The sequence below is a fragment of the Hylobates moloch genome, unplaced genomic scaffold (assembly GCF_009828535.3).
Source record: "Hylobates moloch isolate HMO894 unplaced genomic scaffold, HMol_V3 SCAFFOLD_8, whole genome shotgun sequence".
In the NCBI taxonomy this organism is placed as follows: domain Eukaryota; kingdom Metazoa; phylum Chordata; class Mammalia; order Primates; family Hylobatidae; genus Hylobates; species Hylobates moloch.
Genome location: NW_026652283.1, coordinates 85846904 through 85868560, shown reverse-complemented (window position 1 = coordinate 85868560; position 21657 = coordinate 85846904). Strand labels below are relative to the sequence as shown.

The 21657-nt window shown below is 40.0% G+C and overlaps 1 protein-coding gene across 4 annotated transcripts in view; it reads right to left on the bottom strand.

Annotated features, from left to right (window-relative positions):
* ANO10 (anoctamin 10) overlaps positions 1-21657 on the bottom strand; it is a 263376-nt gene that overhangs the window by 90184 nt on the left and 151535 nt on the right. For 3 of the 4 annotated variants that reach the window (XR_009214716.1, XM_058443565.1, XM_058443564.1), the window contains exon 12: positions 2694-2762. The exons of the other annotated variant lie outside the window; for it this stretch is intronic. Coding sequence is in view for 2 of the 3 variants with exons in the window: in XM_058443565.1 (XP_058299548.1) it covers positions 2694-2762 (69 nt within the window). In the remaining variant the exon portion in view is untranslated. The remainder of the gene's footprint in view (positions 1-2693; positions 2763-21657) is intronic. 4 annotated transcript variants of the gene reach the window in all.

The following is a 21657-nucleotide window of genomic DNA, read 5'->3' as shown; positions in this document are numbered from 1 at the left end:
TCCAGGAGAGAGGAGTCAGGTAAGGTGAGGCCTGAGAAAGCACCATGGCATTAGAAAGGTGCCGATCACCAGAGACTTTCAGAAGTGGTGTCTTGGTGGACTAATGATTCAAGATAATATGAAAGAATAGGAATTGGAGACAGTAAGCATGAACAATTTACACAAGTTTTGTTTAAAGACAAATGAGGCAGAATTAGAGGGAAATGTGAGGCCAGGGTAGAAGAAATAACAGCATGTTTATGCACCAATGAGGATGATCCTATAGAAAGGGAAAAAGACAATGCAAGCGAGAGTGAGGGAGTCTCCTGGAGCCTGTGCTGGAGAGATGTGAGAGAATGGGATGCAGCCCCTGAGTGTGGAGGTGTCCCTCATGGGGCGCAGATGTGGGCCATCTGCAGTCACATGAGAAAAGGTCAAATACATGGGCACAAATGCATGCAAGTGGTGTAGCTGGCGGGAGTTTTCATGTAGTGCACCCATTTTCTCAGTGAGGTAGGAAGCAAGGTCATGAGCCAAGAGCAAGGGAGGGAAGGAGGCACTGGAGGACTGAGGGAGGAGAAGGCATGAAACAGTCATGTGGAAGGGCAGGAGAGTGAATGACCACGGAAATACACATGCATGCCAAGCGGCTTTGAGGACTATTTGAGGTCAGTGATTAGGAATCTAACGTGAGGCAGGCCACAAGTCAAAGGTATGACTGTGGAGGTGGGAGGCAGAGATCAGAAGGAAGACAGGTCAGTGGAGGAGAGGTCAAGCCATGGATGTGGAAGCAGTGACAGGTACGTGTATTAGAGAGGTTCTGCAGAGAGAGGGGGTGAGTCAGGCCCTTAAGTCTTTGAGGAATAGGGGGAAATGACCTGGGGTAAGCCAGGCTAGGTACTGGAAATCAACTAGTCAGCAGGATAAGAGGGCCGTCTTCCAACTCACAGATCCTTTCTGGGGCCAGCTAATTTAACTGTTCTGACTGGTTGATTATTTCTCCTTTCACCACCCTGAGAACCCCTCTCAAAACTTCACTGGGCTGGGCTGCATGTGTGATCTTTTCCTCAGGGTTTCTGAATAAACTACACTTGAAATTTTTCAAACACCATCAGTCAAACAAACATTGGTTCCAAACCTTTTTTTTTCCAACAGATTCTGACACAAAGATGAATATATAAAGATATATAAAAACAAATTATAATATCCTGTGGTACATGACGCAGTATTTACTTGTTAGAATAACATATTCCAGCACTGCTATTCTACAGCAAGTTCAATAAACAACAGGAACAAAGACTTGCATTAACTCTAATTTATGATGCATAGGGATAAAGAAAAGCAAAAAGAGTAACATTAAAAAAAAACATTTAAGTACCTACTAGGTGATGAAATAATTTCTTTAAATAGAAATTGACATGCTACATTTGCCTAGTCCTCAAATAACTTGGGCTGGCTCCCTCCCTGGGAACCTGGGCTCAGCAGGTGAGCAGGTAAGGCGGTCACCAACACCTGCACAGTCATTAGGAGGAAAGGAAAAGGATGCTACAAAAATAGACTCTTCAGACACTGCAGTTCATAATTAATGATACTCTCAACTGCGCTTTTGAGTGTCATCTTTTATACAAAATGTATATATTTTAAAGCTCCAGAGATCCTATATTATACTGATGGCACTGAGTTTTGCCTTAAAGATGCTAAAAATCTGCTAAACCTGGGCATTTTCTTCACCTGTGCTCTGAGATAAGCTCTTGCATACATCCACAAAGAAGCAAATACAACGCTGTGCATCCTTACGTAGCTCTAGCTTTAGAAGCAAAGAGTTGTCCATCGGTAGGAAAATGGATAAGAAAACTTTGGTGTATTCAGAAGATGGATATCTACATAGCAGTCAGAAGCAATGAACCAAATTCATATATAGCCACATAGACAGATATCATAAACACTGAGTGAAAAAGAATTAGAGATTCAGAGCCCAAAGCCATGCTCATTAATTACAACACACATAAACACCACAATTTAAATAAGTGAAAGGTGGAAGGGAAGGACATATATCAAATATACCACTGGTGCCTACAAAAGGGAGGGCCACAGATGCAGGAATTAATACAATTACAAAGGTGTCTGCGACATGAAGCAAAGAGTAGGATCATTTTAATTTTGTGTAATTGAGGTGGTAGTGGTCATGGGGAAAGTAGATAGCAGCGTTTTTATGAGTGAAACACAGTAAGTACAGATTTTTCATACTTACAACTTTCTTGTATTTGTTACTTGTAAATCTTGCTCCAGAGTCATCTATAATGTACCATGACAATGCACCCAACAGTACATTACCATTCTATAAACTTAACATGTTTTGGCACAATCATTTCAATTTATGAATGGTATATAACAGAACTAGAATAAAAATTGCCAAAAACTAAATTCGCTAATACTAAATCTAATGAAGAATAAAGCTTTGATTATGCTTTGAAATAAAGTCAGGGGGGAAGGTAGATAAAAAAGACTCCTTTGGTATTGAACTTGACACTGTGGTTAATAACCTGGCACACAAAATGCCTCTTAGCAGATTGCTAAATACACATATCAAAGTTAACCCTGACGGTTAATAACTTACTGCAAAAACATGCTTGTATTAGTCCATTTTCACACTGCTATGAAGAACTTCCCTGAGACTGGGTAATTTACAAAGGAAAGAGGTTTAACTGACTCACAGTTCTGCATGGCTGGGGAGGCCTCAGGAAACTTACAATCGTGGCAGAAGGTGAAGAGGAGGCAAGCATCTTTTTCAGAAGGCAACAGGAGAGAGAAGGGAGCAAGAGAGGAGCTATGAAACACTTATAAAAACCACCAGATCTCATGAGAACTCACTCACTATCATGAGAACAGTATGGGGGAAACCGCCCCCATAATTCAATCACCTCCCTCCCTCAACACATGGGGATCATGGGTCCCTCCCTCAATATATGGGAATTACAATTCAAGATGAGATTTGGGTGGGAACACAGAGCCAAACCTGCTTTACTTTAGAATAAATATATGTTTCCTATAGGCTCCTAATTCATTACAAGCTTTTTGCTTGCCATCTCTAAACTACAAATTACTTTCTAAAATAAAATCAACTGCAAGGAGGAGATCAGTACCAGGTGGAAATCAAATTAACTAATGTGTTCTGAGGAGCTGCCACTTGAAATGCTCAGTGCAACATGGAGAGTTCTGCAGTGGTGTACCTAGGGCTTGAGGAGCTTGTAGTCTGATCAACCAAGATGCAAGGGCCCGCCCCCATCCCCCACCCCCTACCCTGTTCCTATTCCTATAGGAGTTTGTGTGGGATCTTGGAATAATCACTTAAGTTTGTCTCCCTTTCATTGCGTGACACTGAGTTCCAGGCAACAAAGACAGTAGACAACCACACATTGGAAAAGGAGTCAGAACTCTCATTTTGTTCCTAGCTTGTTAACCTATAAAAGGGGAGATGACAACATATCCCCACTGTGCTATATGTAATCTCTGTCATTTGTAAAAAATATTAAAACCCTGAAGGCTTGTTATAAATGCTGACCCCGGTGTCCTAGTCAAGAGACCCCTTACAATGGAGACCACTGTGCAAAAAGATCCTTATAGCACCCCACAGATGAATCTCCTTAAAGACAGACACACTTTGTAAAAATTTGTTCTAAGGAGAAGTTTAACAAAGAATCCAAGATACCTGTTTTTTTCCTTCTTGGAAGGATGTTTCTAGCAATAAGATCATGTTGCCCTGCAAAGTTTTAAAATTTAAGCTGAAATAATTTGATTTTCTCCATCAAATTCCTCCACATCCTTTTACTTACCATAACAATAAAATATTCTGAAAATATTTCTACATAGGAAATATTTCTACGTGAATTCTCTTATGCATTACAAATTCCTATTAACATCAAATGAAGATGCCATAGACAAGAAATGCAGAGAGCTTTCAATCTCCCATTAGGCTTAAACCAACTTCTTTTTTTTCTTTTTTACTTTAAGTTCTGGGATACATGTACTGAACGTGCAGGTTTGTTATACGGGTATACACGTGCCATAGTGGTTTGCTGCACCTATCAACTCATTATCTAGGTTTTAAGCTCTGCATACATTAGGGATTTGTCCTAATGCTCTCGCTCCCCTTTGCCCCTACCCCTGGACAGGCCCGGGTGTGTGATATTCCCCTCCCTGTGTCCATGTGTTCTCATTGTTCAGCTCCCACTTATGAGTGAGAATATGCAGTGTTTGGTTTTCTGTTCCTGTGTTAGTTTGCTGAGGATGATGATTAAACCGATTTCTTATATGCCACGAGCTTCCAAATCAATGTCTCTACAACAGTGAAACAAAGTCTGAGCCGCTTGAGTTATGTGTAACCAGGTGGAACATAAATACGTGAGAACAGAAAGGCAGCACTGTTTAATGCCATTAGGTGGGCTCTAAAAGCAATAGCTAGCCGCATGTGTCACTCTCATAGGGTGGCACTTCTCAATTTTTTTTTCCTGACTCGCTTTCTGTCCAACCACCACCACCCCACCTCCTGCCACTAAGTTGTTTTTATCTTTTGTTCTCTTCTTTCGGTAGCCACAACTTGCTCCAGGATTTGGTGTTGTTGAAGGAAAAGGACCAGTCAGTGCTCAGATCCCATTTCTACCTGATGCACTTCCCTAGTAAATGGAGGATAACCAAACTGAGCATCGTCCAATGTAGTAAGTAACAAACAAGGTGGTATTATCAGAGAGAGGGCCATAGTAGTCTTCTGTGAAGAGGCTAAGGGTGAAGGAGGGCTTGCTGGCAATGAAACAAGGTTTCAGAGGTCTCACGGAAATATCTGCCAGTAGAAGAATGACCTGTGGAGAGGAAGCTCCAAGTGCAGAGTGAGGAGAACGTGGCCAGGAGGTGACATGGCTAAGAGGCATGATGGAGCTGCCAGTTTCTGAGTGGAACCCTCCTGAGGTAGGTGCTTCCCACTGGCCCAGAGCTAGTGAGTGCTTCCTGCCAGTGCCTGTCTGGAGCTTCTGCTCAGGCCTCCAACCATTCAAGGGGGAAAGTGCTTTTTGTGCCTCAGATGGTAGGAGTTAGTGAGGGCTCGACCATGGCAGCAGGGACTGAGCTCCAGGCTGGCGGGTTAGTTTTAACACTTCCACCATCACGGTTGGCCCTGACAGCTGAGCTACTCCTCAGTGGCCCATCCCAGCTGCCCCTGCCCTCCTTCAGGTACACACTCCTGTGAGTGAGGTGAGCCTTGTCTACAGCTCATGATTATTAGGAATTCTAAGTACAAATTTAATTTAACCTGTTTATTTTATAGCTCTGCAGCTGAGGGATCAAAGTGTATTATCCATCCCTATTTGTCCATCAGCTTGGAAAAAAAGATGAAAACCATTGAGAATTCTCACATCCACAGTTGGCTGGAGGGCAAAGAAAGTAATCTGGTGTCTCCATGAAAATCTAGAATATACTCATGCTTCCCTCCAGCAACTTCTACCTTTTGTGGAAAAATTCTTACAACATACCAAGAGCATGAACACTAAGCAGAGACACCCACCACAGCATTGTTGTAACACACAAATGTGGAATGCAGAGCCAGCCAGCGTACGCATGCACAATTACACAATTAGACCACAACCTAACCATGATACAGAAAGCATTTATATAGGGCTTATTTATGTTATAAGTTATTCTAAGGGCTTTGTATATAATAATTCATTTAGTACTTACAACAATCCTATGACATGGGTACTACTGTTATCTCTATTTTAAAAAACAGGCACAGAGAAGCTAAACAAGTTACTCAGGGTCACAAACCAGTAAATGGCAGCATGGGATTAGGAATCAGGAAAATTATAAACTACTATATAAAGAAGTTAAAAAGAATGCTATGCATTGGTTTAGATGGGAGGTTGAAGATTTCCATTTATCTCTCATATCCATTTGGAGAGATCATCAAAAGAGTAGCAAAGAAACAAAAAGGCATCCACAATAATGAGGGAAATGGGAAGAAGGCCATCAGCATATAGGAAAAGTCTACAGATTTCTGGAAATCAGAAAATAAATGAAAGAGTATAGCATGATAAAACTGAGTGTAGAAAATTACAGCCTAGAACCCAGATGGAGGCAGGCTTTGGCTATGGAAAAAGCCAGCCAGTACAGCAAAGCCTTGGAAAGGCTTCATACCTGGACAATGCCCTCATAATGGTAGGAAGAGTGATATGGAAGCTCATCTCTCCCTATAATCCTATGTGCAAGTGGCTGCAGCTAAGTAACTCTCAGATGCATACATACATGTGCCACACATGCACACACAAAATAGATCTTTACTAAACAAATTAAGTGAACTTTCTTGGGGTGGGAGGTAGGAGGACTAAGGGAGCTCAAAACACCTTCCACATTCTGGCATTGGGGGATGGGCAGTGTATTCTGCACCCTCCCCCTCTCCCCTTTGTCTTCTATCATAAAGCAAAGTTTTTGCCTCTTGAAAAACCTCACCCATATCACGAAGGCCTGAGCCAGCCATGCTACTGGCTAATTCTCAATATGAACAGACAGCCAAGAGTCACCAGACACTTGAGAAAAGTCTTCATGAAGAAAATCAGACAGACACACAGCTATGCACATATATCCCATGGCAAAAAAAGAAGAAAATGAATCCAGATGAAACAGAGATAATTCTGAGAATAGAAGAGAGGGTTTTTTTTTTTTTTTAAAAAAGGACAGCAGCCTCAGGGAGAACTAAGAAAATCTTGTATTCATACAACAAGAGCAGACACTCACAGAAAAGGAACAATTGAAAGCCAGAAAGAGTTCTTGGAATTACCATATGATTGTCAAAATGAAAACTTCAATAGAAAAGCTGAGGAATCTAATCTAAGAATCTTTCATATAATAGAACTAAGAAGGGGCTAGAAAAAAAAAGGAAAAATGAAGAAAATATTAAAAGTGTAAAAATCAGTAAAATAGAAATCAATCAATAGAAGAAAATCAATAAGAACAAATGTTTTTTAAAAAGATCAGTAAACTAATAAACCTTTAGCTAAACTAATTAAGAATAAAAGAAGAAAGACATAAATTACCAATATCAGGAATAAAAAAGGAGATATCATTAAATGTTCTATAGAAATTAAAACCATAACAAGAAAATAATGTGAACAACTTTATACCTATAAGTTTAAAAACTTAGATGACATAAACAAAGAAGGAACAAAATTACCAAAACTGACATAGGAAGAAACAGAACATCTGAATAGCTCCCTCTATCTATTAAAGATATTGAATTCATAACAGAAAATCTTCTCAGGCCCAGACAGTTTTATTGGGAAAGTATATAAAACATTTAAGGAATAAATATTATCAATTAATATGGTTTGGCTGTGTCCCCACCTGAATCTCATCTTGAATTCCCATGTGTTCTGGGAGAGACCCAGTGGGAGGTAACTGAATCATTGGAGCAAGTCTTTCCTGTGCTGTTCTCATGTTAGTGAATAAGTCTCACGAGATATGATGGTTTAAAAAAGAGGAGTTCCCTGCACAAGCTCTCTCCCTTTGCCTGCTGCCATTCATGTAAGACGTGACTTGCTCTTCTTTGCCTTCTGCCATGATCATGAGGCTTCCTCAGCCATGTGGAACTGTAAGTCCAATTAAGCCTCCTTCTTTTGTAAATTGCCCAATCTCAGGTATTTCTTTATCAACAGCATGAAAATGGACTAATACAGTAAACTGGTACCAGTAGAATGGGGCACTGCTGAAAAGATACCCCAAAATGTGGAAGCAATTTTGGAACTGGGTAACAGGCAGAGATTCGAACAGTTAGGAGGGCTTAGAAGATGATTGGAAAATGTGGGAAAGTTTGGAACCTCCTAGAGACTTGTTGAATGGCTTTGACAAAAATGCTGATAGTGACATGAACAATAAGGTCTAGGCTGAGGTGGACTCAGATGAAGATGAGAAACTTGTTGGGAACTGCAGCAAAGGTGACTCTTGTTATCCTTTAGCAAAGAGACTGGTGGCATTTTGCCCCTGCCCTAGAAATTCATGGAACTTTGAGCTTGAGGGAGTTGATTTAGGGTATTTGGTGGAAGAAATTTCTTTTTTTTTTTTGAGATGGATTCTCGCTCTGTCGCCCAGGCTGGAGTGCAGTGGCGCAATCTCGGCTCACTGCAAGCTCCGCCTCCCAGGTTCACGCCATTCTCCTGCCTCAGCCTCTCCGAGTAGCTGGGACTACAGGCGCCCGCCACCACGCCCGGCTAATTTTTTGTATTTTTTAGTAGAGACAGGGTTTCACCGTGGTCTCAATCTCCTGACCTCGTGATCCGCCCACCTCGGCCTCCCAAAGTGCTGGGATTACAAGCGTGAGCCACTGCGCCCGGCCTGGTGGAAGAAATTTCTAAGCAGCAAAGCATTCAAGAGGTGACTTGGGTGCTGTTGAAAGCATTCAGTATTTTGTTTGTTTGTTTGTTGAGACATAGGTTTGCTCTTGTTGCCCAGGCTGGAGTGCAACGGCACGATCTTGGCTCACTGCAACCTCTGCCTCCCGCGTTCCAGTGATTCTCCTGCCCCAGCCTCCCAAGTTGCTGGGATTACAGGCACCCACCACCCCACCACGCCTGGCTAATTTTTTATATTTTTACTAGAGATGGGGTTTTGCCATGTTGGTCAGGCTGGTCTCGACCTCCTGACCTCAGGTGATCCACCCGCCTCGGCCTCCCAAAGTGCTGGGATTACAGGTGTAAACCACCACACCAGGCCTAGCACTCATTTTTATAAGGGAAGCAGAGCATAAAAGTTTGGAAAATTTGCAGCCTGACAATGTGATAGAAAAGAAAATCCCATTTTCTGAGGAGAAATTCAAGCCAGCTATAGAAATTTGTATGAGTAACGAGGAGCTGAATGTTAATCCCCAAGACAACGGTGAAAATGTCTCCAGAGCATGTCAGATGGGAGGCAGCCCCTCCCATCACAGGCCAGGAGGCCTAGGAGGAAAAAGTGGTTTCGTGGGCCAGGCCCAGGGTACCCATGCTGAGTGCAGCCTAGGGACTTGGTGCCCTGTGTCCCAGCCACTCCAGCTGTGGCTGGAAGGGGCCAATGTAGAGCTCGGGCCATGGCTTCAAAGGATGCAAGCCCCAAGCCTTGGCAGCTTCCACGTGGTATTGAGGCTGTGAGCACACAGAAGTAAAAAACTGAGGTTTGGGAGCCTCTGCCTAGATTTCAGAAGATCTATGGAAATGCCTCAATGTCCAGGCAGAAGTTTGCTGCAGGGGCGGGCCTCTCATGGAGAACCTCTGCTAGGGCACTGAGGAAGGGAAATGTGGGGTCAGAGCCCCCACACAGAGTCTCTACTGGAGCACTGTCTAATGGAGCTGTGAAAAGAGGGCCACTGTCCCCCAGACCTGAGAATGGCAGATCCACTGACAGCTTTCACTGTGCACCTGGAAAAGCTGCAGACACTAAACACCAGACCCTGAAAGCAGCCAGGAGGGAGGCTGTACCCTGCAAAGCCACAGGAGCAGAGCTGCTCTTGCATCATCGTTACCTGGATGTGAGACATGGAGTCAAAGGAGATTTTGCTATGAAGAGAAAATAGCTTCGGGATTGAAAGGATTTATAATTAAAGCTTAAAATATGACCTAGATGCTTACATTATACAACCCCAGGTGCCACAAAAGTGTACTTATGCTCAATGCTAAGTACCTACCTCTTGCATCAGCATTACCTGGATGTCAGACATGGAGTCAAAGGAGATCATTTTGGAGCTTTAAGATTTTACTGCCCTGCTAGATTTTGGACTTGCATGGGGCCTGTAGCCCCTTTGTTTTGGCAAATTTCTCCCATTTGGAATGGCTGTATTTACGAATGCCTGTACCCCCACTGTATCTAGGAAATAACTGACCTGCTTTTGATTTTACAGACTCATAGGTGGAAGGGACTTGCCTTGTTTTGAATGAGTGGACTGTGGACTTCTGAGTTAATGCTGAAATAAGCTAAGACTTTAGGGGACTGTTGGGAAAGCATGATTGGTTTTGAAATGAGAGGATGTGAGATTTGGGAGGGGTCAGGGACAGAATGATATGGTTTGGCTGTGTCCTTACCCAAATCTCATCTTGAATTCCCATGTGTTGTGGGAGGGACCCGGTGGGAGGTAACTGAATCATGGGGGCAAGTCTTTCCCGTGCTGTTCTCGGGATAGTGAGTAAGTCTCGTGAGGAGTTCCGCTGCACAAGTTCTCTCTGTTTGCCTACTGCCATCTATGTAAGACATGACTTGCTCTTTCTCGCCTTCCGCCATGATGATGAGGCTTCTTCAGCCATATTGAACTGTAAGTCCAATTAAACATCTTTCTTTTGTAAATTGCCCAATGTATGTTTTTATCAGCACCCTGAAAACAGACTAATACATCAATCCTACACAGCCTCTCTTAGAAAAAAAAAGGAGGGGACATTCACGAGGACAGTATTATTCTGATACCAAAGCCTGACAAAAACATTTCAAGAAAAGAACACCACAGACCAATATCTCTCATTAGTATAGACGTAAAATTCTGTAGCAAAATATTAGAACATCAAATACAGCAATCTCTAATAAAATATGACCAAGTGGGATATATTTCAGAAATGCAAGGTTGGTCTAGGCTTGGTGGCTCACATCTGTAATCCTGGCACTTCAGGAGGCCAAGGTGGGAGGATCACTTGAATTCAGGAGTCTGAGACCAACCTGATCAACACAGCAAGACCCTGTAGCTATAAAAAATTAAAAACTTAGCCGGGCATGTTGGCACATGCCTATAGTCCCAGGAACTTGGGAGGCTGAGGTGAGAGAATCACTTGAGTCCAAGAGGTTGAGGTTGCAGTGAGCCATAACTGCCCCACTGCACTTCAGCCTGGGTGACAGACAGAGACCGCATATAAAAAAAAATGCAAGGTTGGTTTTACATTAGAAAGTTATTTAATATAATTCAACACATTAACAGAATAGAGGAGAAAAATGATCCATCATATCAATATATACAGAAAATTTTTGACAAAATTCAGTAGTCATTCAGGATAAAAAGTCTCAGTAAAACGGAAATAGAGGCAAATTTCCTCAATCTTAAAAAGATACTGAGACAGAGAGTCACTAACATCACACTTAATGGTAAAAACTTAATTGCTTTTTCCTTAAAACCAGGAACAAAACAAGAATGACAACTTTTACTAGTTCTATTCAACATTCTGCTGGAGGTCCTAACCAGTGCAATCAGGCAAGAAAAGTAAACAAAGAACCTATGGATTATAAATGAAGAAGATAATTTGTTTTTATTTGCAGATGATGTGGTCATGTACAGAGTAAATCCTAAGTTTTACCCTATATAAATAAAACTATCACTAATAAGCAAATTTTGCAAAGTTTCAGGATAAAAGGTCAACATAAAAAGCAATTTTCTTCCTGTCTGCTGTCATGCATCACTTAACAATGGATATACATTCTGGGAAATGTGTCATTAGATGATTTTGTCATAGTGTAAACATCATAGACAGTATTTACACAAACCTAGACAGTCTACTACACACCTAGGCCATGTGGTATAGCCCATTGCTCCTAGGCTACAAAAACGTACAGCATGTTACTATACTAAATATTGTCCCAAGTTGTAACACAATGGTAAATATTTGTGTATCTAAATATATATAAACATAGAAAAGGTACAGTAAAAATATGGTATTGTGAAATCCCATCTCTACTAAAAATACAAAAATTAGCCAGGTATGGTGGCAGGCACCTGTAATCTCAGCTGCTTGGAGGCTGAGGTAAGAGAATCAATTTAACCTGGGAGGCAGAGGTTACAGTGAGCTGAGATTGCACCACTGCACTCCAGCCTGGACAACAGGATGAGACTTCATCTCAAAAATAAATAAATAAATAATCTTATGAGACCACTGCCGTATATATGGTTCACTATTGATTGTAATGTTGTTATGCAGCACATGACTGTACCAGCAATTAAAACTGGAAATGGATATTTAGGGATGAATACAATATGTAAAAATTCTGTCAAATAAATCTATAAAATATTGTTGTGAAAAATTAAAGAGGACCTAAATAAATGGAAAGATATACAATGTTCATGAATTAGAACATTCAATATTGTTAAAATGTCAGTTTATCTCCTCCAAATCAATCTACTGAAATGCAAACTCAAAAAGTTTTGTAGGAATCAGCAAACGGATTTTAAAATTCCTCTGGGAATACAGAGAATCTAGAATGGCAAAACAACTTGAAAAAAGAACAAAGTTACAGGACTAACGCTATCTGACATGAAGAGTTAAAACAACAGTAATCGGGCTGGGCATGGTAGCTCACGCCTGTAATCCCAGCACCCTTGGGAGGCTGAGGAGGGTGGATCACAGGGTCAGGAGATCAAGACCATTCCGGGCAACATGGTGAAACCCTGTCTCTACTAAAATACAAAAAATTAGCTAGGCGTGGTGGTGTGCGCCGATACTTCCAGCTACTCGGGAGGCTGAGGCAGGGGAATTGCTTGAACCTGTAAGGTGGAGGTTGCAGTGAGCCAAGATCACTGCACTGCACTCCAGCCTGGTGACAGAGCAAGACTCCATCGCAACAAAAAAAAAACAACCAGTAATCAACATATAAATGGAATATAATAGAGTCCTGAAATTGAGACACACATATATGGCAAGATGAATGTAGACAAGGTGCGAAAGTAATCAATGACAAAAAAGGGTCTTTTAAACAAATGGCTAGAGTAACAACTGGATATTCATATAGGAAAACAATGAACCTTAACCTCTCTCTCATACTATAAACAAAAATTAACTTGAAATGGATCATAGGTATAAATGTAACAGTTAAAACTGTAAAACTCATAGAAGAAAATCTTCAGGACCTTAGGGTAACCAAAAATTTTTCTGACAAGACATAAAAAAACAATAGTTACAAACACACAATGAGAAACTGTACTTGACCAAAAATTAAAAATTTATCTTCAACACATTATGTTAAGTAAATGAAAAAGCAAGTCATACACTGGGGAAAATATCTGCAATGTATGTATTATATTTGACAATTAACTTGTGTATTGAATATGTAAAGAACACATGAAACTCAATAAAGAAAAGATGGTGCAACAAAAATGAGCATAAAACTTTAACAGAATGTTCACAAATAGTATGCTAATAAACACATGAAGAGATGTTCAGCATCATTAGTTGCCAAATATCAATGCATCTATCAGAATGGCTAAAAAAACTAAAAACTGACAATGGCAAATATTTGCAAGGATTTAGAACAACTGGAACTCTCAATCATTGCTGGTTGAAGTTTATGTAAAATGTTAAAACTATTCTAGAAAACAGTTAGAAAATTTCTTATAAAGTTAAATATATACTTATCATAAGACTCAGTCATTCCACTGAAGTATTTACCCAAGAGAAATAAAGACATATGCACATGAGAAATGGGTATAAGAATGTTCACTGCTGCCTCATTCATAATGGTAAAAATGTGGAAACAACCCAAATGTTCATTAATGGGTGAATGGATAAGACATCTATGGTATATTCATACAATGGAATAAATATTTAGCAATATAAAGAAACAAACTACACGCAATGACATGGATGAATCTCAAAAGCATTATGCTAAATAAAAAGCCAGATATAAAGAATACTTATTATGTTATTCCATCTATATGAATTTCTGTAACAGGCCATTGTCATCTGTAGTGACAAGAAAGCACTTCAGTGATAGCCTGCGCTGGGGAGTAGGAGGGACTGATTGCAGAGGGGAGGAGGAAACTTTCCAGAGTGATAGAAATATTCTAAATCTTTTTGTGGTGGTGATTTTGGATGTATACAATTGTTAAGACCTATCAAGCTGAACATTTAAAATGGGTCCTCTTTATTGTATGTAAATTATACTTCAAGAAAGCTGATGAAGAATAGCGCATAAGGTATAATGCAGTGATCCTTCCTTAACTCTTCTAATTTGAACTGCAACAGTAATAAATACAGTGTCAGATTCATAAACCAAATTGTAAAGACAATTAAAAGAAAATACAAACAAATTTAGAGTTTTCCACTCAATTTATAGCTATGAAACTACATGGAAAAACACTGACACTTTATTTAGCTTTCATCACAGTGACGGAGTTCTTAGCATTGAGCATAAGTACTCTTTTGTGGTGCCTGGGGTTGTATAATGTGAGCATCTAGTTCGTATTTTAAGCTTTAATTATAAATCCTTTCAATCCACAAGCTATTTTCCTTTCATAGCAAAATTACTTTCCTACTTTGGCCATAATGTCTAATAATTTTTAGCAGTGATTTCTTATGTGTTTAAAAAATTGCTGTGGGCACAATGCTGGTAGGTGGGTAATCCTTAAGGATTTCACAAAGTGGTCTACCCTACAAGTTGGTTTCATAATTTCCACAACTATTTCAATCACCATGGCATCCCCAGTGTGCAGCACAGTATTGGCACATGGGCCCTTGGGAAACGCTGAAAGGATTATCTCTGACCCAAAACACTTTCCTGTAACAGAAAGAGCCCTGGAAGAATGGAAGCTTCCTGTGAAGGAGTCAAAGAGTGACAGAGCAAAGGCTGCACCAGTGGAAGAACTGTCACCATGTGCCTGGTATGTGTGTATATGGCTTTCTAGGACTGTAGAAAGAAAGAGTGAATTTTCGGGATTTCTGGAGCTCACATAAACTTTAAATGTAAATCAAGCTTTACAAAGTTCCCACAGCACCTAATGTTTCACCTGTTTTCATGAATGCATCCAGGCTTCAAACTAAACAATCTCAGGTCAGACTGTGGTGGTAGTAACTCAAATCTCCCCTAAACATCTCAGTGGGTTTTTGTTTGTTTGTTTGTTTGTTTTTTTGAGACAGAGTCTCGCTCTGTCGCCCAGGCTGGAGTGCAGTGGCGCATCTCGGCTCACTGCAACCTCCGCCTCCTGGGTTCTAGCGATTCTCCTGCCTCAGCCTCCTGAGTAGCTGGGGCTACAGGTGCATGCCAGCAAGGCCGGCTAAGTTTTTGTACTTTCAGTAAAGACAGGGTTTCACTGTGTTAGCCAGGATGGTCTCAATCTCCTGACCTCGTGATCCGTCCACCTCGGCTTCCCAAAGTACTGGGATTACAGGTGTGAGCCACCATGCCTGGCTGGATTTTCAATCCTACATCAATTAGCTGCTTTTCTTCTCTTTTTTTTTTTTTTTTTTTTGAGACAGAGTCTTGTCCTGTCACTCAGGCTACGGTGCAACGGCACAATCTCGGCTCACTGCAACCTCCGCCTACCAGGTTCAAGCGATTCTCCTGCCTCAGCCTCCAGAGTAGCTGGAATTACAGGCGCGCACCACCATGCCCGGCTAATTTCTTTTTGTATCTTTAGTAGAGATGGGGTTTCACCATGTTGGCCAGGCTGCTCTCGAACTCCTGACCTCGTGATCCACCCACCTTGGCCTCCCAAAGTGCTGAGATTAGAGGCGTGAGCCACCGTGCCTGGCCTAATCAGCTGCTTTTAGTGATTTGCCCCACTGACAATTCCTTCAGGTTTATATTGATTTCATCTTCTACTGATTCATCAAATTAACAGGACTTGAAGGCACATAACCTGTCAAGAATCTTTCACTATTCTCTTTTATAATATTCTAGGTCCTGTTCAGTTGTTTCATTAATTGCACTGTTAGGAGTGAAAATTCTGAAGGCTTCTGGAAGTGCCAAGAACCAGTGCTTTTACCTTTATAAATGAAGCTACCCTAAATAAGAGATGCATGGTGGTCATTGCACAGGTATCAGAGTCAAAGGTTTCTTCTCCAGAACACGCCCACTAAGGAAGTCCATGTCCTTCAGTCTCCCATTATTCTTAAACATACTTCTATACTCAGTGTTTAATCTTCTTCTAATGACTAGAGTCTTTAAAAGTTTTTGTAGAGGTTCATATATGTCTGTATATACATTAATTCCGCACACCCACAAACATATATATATATTTTTTTTTTTTTTTTTTTGAGACGGAGTCTTGCTCTGTCGCCAGGCTAGAGTGCAGTGGCGCGATCTCATCTCACTGCAAGCTCCGCCTCCTGGGCTCACACCATTCTCCTGCCTCAGCCTCCCGAATAGCTGGGACTACAGGCGACTGCCATCGCGCCCAGTTAATTTTTTTGTATTTTTAGTAGAGATGGGGTTTCACCGTGTTAAACAGGATGGTCTTGATCTCCTGACCTCATGATCCGCCCGCCTCGGCCTCCCAAAGTTTTGGGATTACAGGCTTGAGCCACCGCACCCGGCCCACAAACATATATTTTAAATGTAATCCAGCTCTTTCTTAGATAGACAGGAAGCTCCATGAGGCAAGGAATTTGATCATCTGCTTTTGTGATGGCTAGTGCCATCAGGAAACATTCTTGGACATACTGTGGGTAAATAGTCAATGTAAAGCTTAACAAATGCAGGCGATGTTGAACTTCAGAGAAGTATCAACAATTGGAGTTGTATTTTAAAAACTACATTCTACTTTATAACAGTTTTATTCATAATTGCCCAAATTGGAAGCAATTAGAATGTCTTTCAGTAAATAAATGGATAAACTGTTGTATAGTTATATAATGACATATTACTCAGTGGTAAGAAGAAATGACCTATCAAACCATGAAAAGACATAGAGAAATCTTAAATGGATACTGCTAAGTAAAAGGAGCAGGTCTGAAAAGGCTACCTATTAAATGATTCCAACATTCTGGAAAAAGCAAAACTATAGAGACAGTGAAAAGATCAGAGGATCCTGTTTGGGCTATGGGGAGTATCGGAGATACATGGTAATTCTTTTGTTTTTGTTTTTGTTTTTTTGAGACGGAGTCTCACTCGCTCTGTCGCCCAGGCTAGAGTGCAGTGGCGCGATCTTGGCTCACTGCAAGCTCCGCCTCCCGGGTTCATGCTATTCTCCTGCCTCAGCCTCCCAAGTAGCTGGGACTACAGGCGCGCCCAGCTAATTTTTTGTATTTTTAGTAGAGACAGGGTTTCACCGTGGTCTCGATCTCCTGAACTCATGATCTGCCCGCCTCAGCCTGGTAATTCTTCTATTTATTTATTTATTTATTTATTTTGAGGCAGAGTTTCACTTTGTCATCCAGGCTGGAGTGCAATAATGCAATCTTGGCATATTGTAGCCTCGACCTCCTGGGCTCAAGCAATCCTCTCACCTCAGCTTCCTGAGTAGCTGGGAGAACAGCCACATGTCACCACACCACATGTCAGCTAATTTTGTGATTTTTATAGAGAGTGTTTTTTACCATGTTGCCAGGCTAATCTCAAGCTCCTGAACTCAAATGATCCACCTGCCTCTGCTTCCCAAAGTGCTGGGATTACAGGTGTGCACCACCACTCTTGGCCAATATATGGTAATTCTACTTTCTGCATAATTTTTCTATAAAACTAAGACTGCTCTAAAAAAATTAAGTTTATAAATTTATAAATTACATTGTAAATCAAGACTGTTTAATGTTACATCATTAAACAGATATAGTCTGATTGTAGAATAATTTTCCATTACAGTATTTTTAGAAGGATGCTATAATGATTTCTTCTCTTACATAACACTGCTGTGGTGACCCAGAAAATATTTAGAAAACACTTTCCCCCAGTTGGAAACCTATTTATAGAAACATCAAACACTCAACCCCAGTTTTAACTAACAGAAAAAGTATATCCAATTAAAACAGAAATATTAGGAAAAAAATCAAGTATAAATAAAACATTTATTTTTTCCTTACTTGCTTGCCATAAAATGTCTCATACTGAGGAAGAGACAAAGTTTTAAAATTCAATGCTTAGGAAATTGAATATTCCTTGCAAGTCTAGATTTTCTACTCTTGATCCAAAACCTCATCATGTCCCTCTGCCGCAGAGGATGAGTGTTCAGGGCGTCTGCGTGAACATCAAGGGTGTTAAATTCCACGTGTAACCAGTTTTCTTGAAGACATTCCTACAAATGATACACTCCCATAGGTACTCCCATATTATGATGAAATCCCAAGCTTCTAGACACAACTTCCAATATAATATAGTGACAGAGGAGCAAGTATTTAAAAAAGAAAGAAAAAGAAAACAAAGCAAGCTAGACATGCTACTCAAGAGGCTGAGGCAGGAGGATCACTTGAGCCCAGGAGTTTGAGGCTGCAGTAAGCCATGATAGTGCCACTGCACTCCAGCCTGAGTGACACAGTGAGACCTCATCTCTCAAAAATATTTCTTTTTAAGAAAAATGAAACAAAACATCATAGGAAACAATCAGATCCACACTGTGGAACAATCTACAGGAAAGCTGACCTTGCCTCTTCAAAAATTAATGTCATGGCTACTTTATTAATGAAGATCACAAATAAATGGATGAAAAAAAGGTCAAATGTTTATGGCAGCTCTATTGAAAATCACAAAGGCTGGAAAAAAATCAAAATATTCCTCTTCTACAGAATGGAAAAACAAGCTGTGGTATATCCACACGATGGTACACTACTCAGCAAAAAAAAAGGAACAAACTATTGATACATGCAATAACATGGATGAGTCTCAAATACATTTTGCTAAGTGAAAAAAAAAAACAGACTTAAGAGCCTATGTACTATATTATTCCATTTATATGATACTCTGAGAAAGGCAAAACTTGTAGGGAGAGAGAACAGATTAGTGGTTAACGGTAGGGAGAGAGTTTGACAAGGAAGGGAAATTTGGAAAGGAGGATGAAACTGTTCTATTTTTAAATTTTGATTATTATTACATGAATTAATATAAAAACACACAGGTCTTTACAATAAAAAGTATGACTTTTCCTGTATGTAAATTTTTTTAAAAAAACTCTTAAAATTTTTAAAATGAAAAAAAGTCACTGATAAGGTGGGTAGGGAGAAAGGGTGATAGGACTGTTCAAGTTTAAAAGAGACCAAAAAGGAGGGTCTGAAGTTATCACAGTAAGTTATCTCAATTGATTGTTCACAGTCAGTTACGGATCGAATTCCTTTGTTCCACTCTTTCCCCACCCTTCTCACTACTGCACTTGACTAGCCAAAAAAAAGGGAGACAGAGAGACAGAGAGAGAGAGAGAGAGAGAGAGACCAAACAGGCATAACAACCAAATGCAATGAATTTTGACTGGCTCTTCCTATTTGATGTAGGAGGAAAAACTGCTATAAAAAATTTTGGAAGACAATTGGGGAAATGTAAATACAGACCAGATTTTAGAGGAAATTATGAAATTCTTGTTAATTTTCATAATGTGATAATGGCAATGGGATTAAATAGGAGACTATCCTTATTCTTAGGAGATGTATGCTGAAATATTTAGGGTAAATTGCCTTGATGTCTGGACCTTACTTTCAAGAAGTTCATTTTTTAAAAAGTTGTGTTTTTATCTGTATGTGTCTGTATGTGCATGTATATACATAAAAATAAAGCAAATATAAGCAAAATCATAAATACGAATGACAATTACAGAATTTGGGTTAAAGGCATACAACTATTCACTGAACTTTTTTAGCATTTCTGTATATTTGAAAATTTCAAAATAATAAGTGGAGAGAAATCATTCACAAAACTAATCTTGGCAAATCAGTGTGTTGTGAAATCCTCTCTGGAAGATTTTTGGCCCAAAATGTCTTTTTTTTTATAGCTGTTTTCCTACTAGACAGAATCTAGTCAAAATTCATGCACAGCATTTGATTATGTCTCTCTGGTCTCTTTTAAATGTGATCAGTGCCCAGTATTGGATCTCTCATGACAAGACACTGTCCACTTTGCTGGCCTGATTCCATGCCCAGCGCCGTCTATGCTCTCCTCCTGGATGTCATAAGCCACGTTCTTCCTCACTGCTAGGCTCCTGCCACGTCACTCTACTTGCTCCTCTACCATGATAAAGTAGGTCTGGAATGCTCTGAGCCCCACAGGCACAGTCAGAGAGAGCATGACCACCCCTGTGCCCTCAGTGCCACACGCGCCTCTCCCACATGCCACTGTCATTACTTGTTATTTGTTGACTTTTCTCATGTGCCAATTTACCAGAATGGGAGGAAAGAAATCCTCTATCACTTTATGCCCGATACAGTTCCTAGACATGCTGAAGAAAATAGTTGATTTAACTGAAGGTTTCTCAACCTCAGCGTTTCTCAACCTCAGCACTGCTGACATTTTGGACTGGAAAATTCTTTGTTGTGGGGAGCTGCCCTGGACGTCATAGGATGTTCAGCAGCGCTTAAATACTGAATAAATGAATGAATGATCCTGAGGTATTCTTATACAAATGGCAATTATTGGGTGGGGTTGTGGGGAAGGCTATACAAAGAAAATTACAACCTCTGAAGATGGAGAGTTCTGGAGTCAGTGACAGAGGCCTGGTGATGACAGTGAGAGTGCAGCCCGAGTGACAACACAGCTGGGCTTAGGAGGGTTCAGAGCAAACACACACAGTCATTCATTCCTCCCAGCCAGCATGTGTATACAGTTTTGGAATGGTCCAAAGAGCATTTTTATATTGTGTGCAACTGAGAGAAAGTGGTGTAACAGAGGCCTTTTTGGTTTTGGTATAAAGCAATTTCAAGCAAAGGCAAAATGATGACTATTGATTTCCACCTAGGATATATATATAAACGGCTATATAAGACTGATTACATGTGGTCATACCACTTGCTGCAAGTTTCAGTACTTCCCTGTCCCCCCGCCCCCCACCCAATTTCTTCCTTTTTCACATTTAGAAGATTGTCAGCTCACAAGAGAAAACTGATGGGCTCAGAGGACTTTATCAGGCTTGATTATCAAAACTAATATGTTGTTTTTCCAAGTCGATAAAACATTGCAGAGCTCAAAGCAGGAGGAGCAACATTTCCCCAGAAAATGAGAGTTTTTCTTGCTGGCAGCTAAGCTTCTTGGTGGACAATAAACTAAAACAATCTCTCCTTGATTACATTTTTGACTTGTAAATGTTTTTAATTGGCTTAGCCAAAGCTCTCATTAAGAGACATATTCACTAACTTTGGTTCTCCATAATAAATTTATATTTTAAAACAGCTCTTTGATGTTTAATTCAGAGAAATTAAAACAAACACTGGATAAAAAGAATGAATGTATAAATAAGTCAAATATCAACTATAACAAATCATCATTTAAAAATATGATTTTTAGTGGTATTTTAGAATGAATACATGTATTTGATTTTTATGTTTAAAGAAATTTGCATTTGTGGTCATTACAGATTCAAGTTGCCACATAAAGAAATGCTGTTATCATGCAACAAAACAGATGGTCCCAAAATCTTTCTAAGAAATCGATCTATCTAATCTAGTCAAGAGGGGAGTTTGAAGCTCAGTTTTCTCTCCGATTTTATTATCACTAATTATTTTGTAGAATTTTTTTTGTCCTTTGGTTTTTAACTAGACATGATTATTTAAATATATAATCACTATAGTAGGAGAAAAGAAAGAAACACAGAAAAGCCAAAATAAATAAATTACCCAAATCTTAATAGCCAGAGAAAACTGCTGGTGTTACCATTGGATTATATCCGCCCAGGCCATTTATACAAAAGCAAACATCTATACATATGCCTTTATAAGCTTTTCACTTAGCACTATGTCACGGCTGTCTTTCCAAGGATAAATACTTACATACAGTTTTATGTTTATAGTGGCAAGA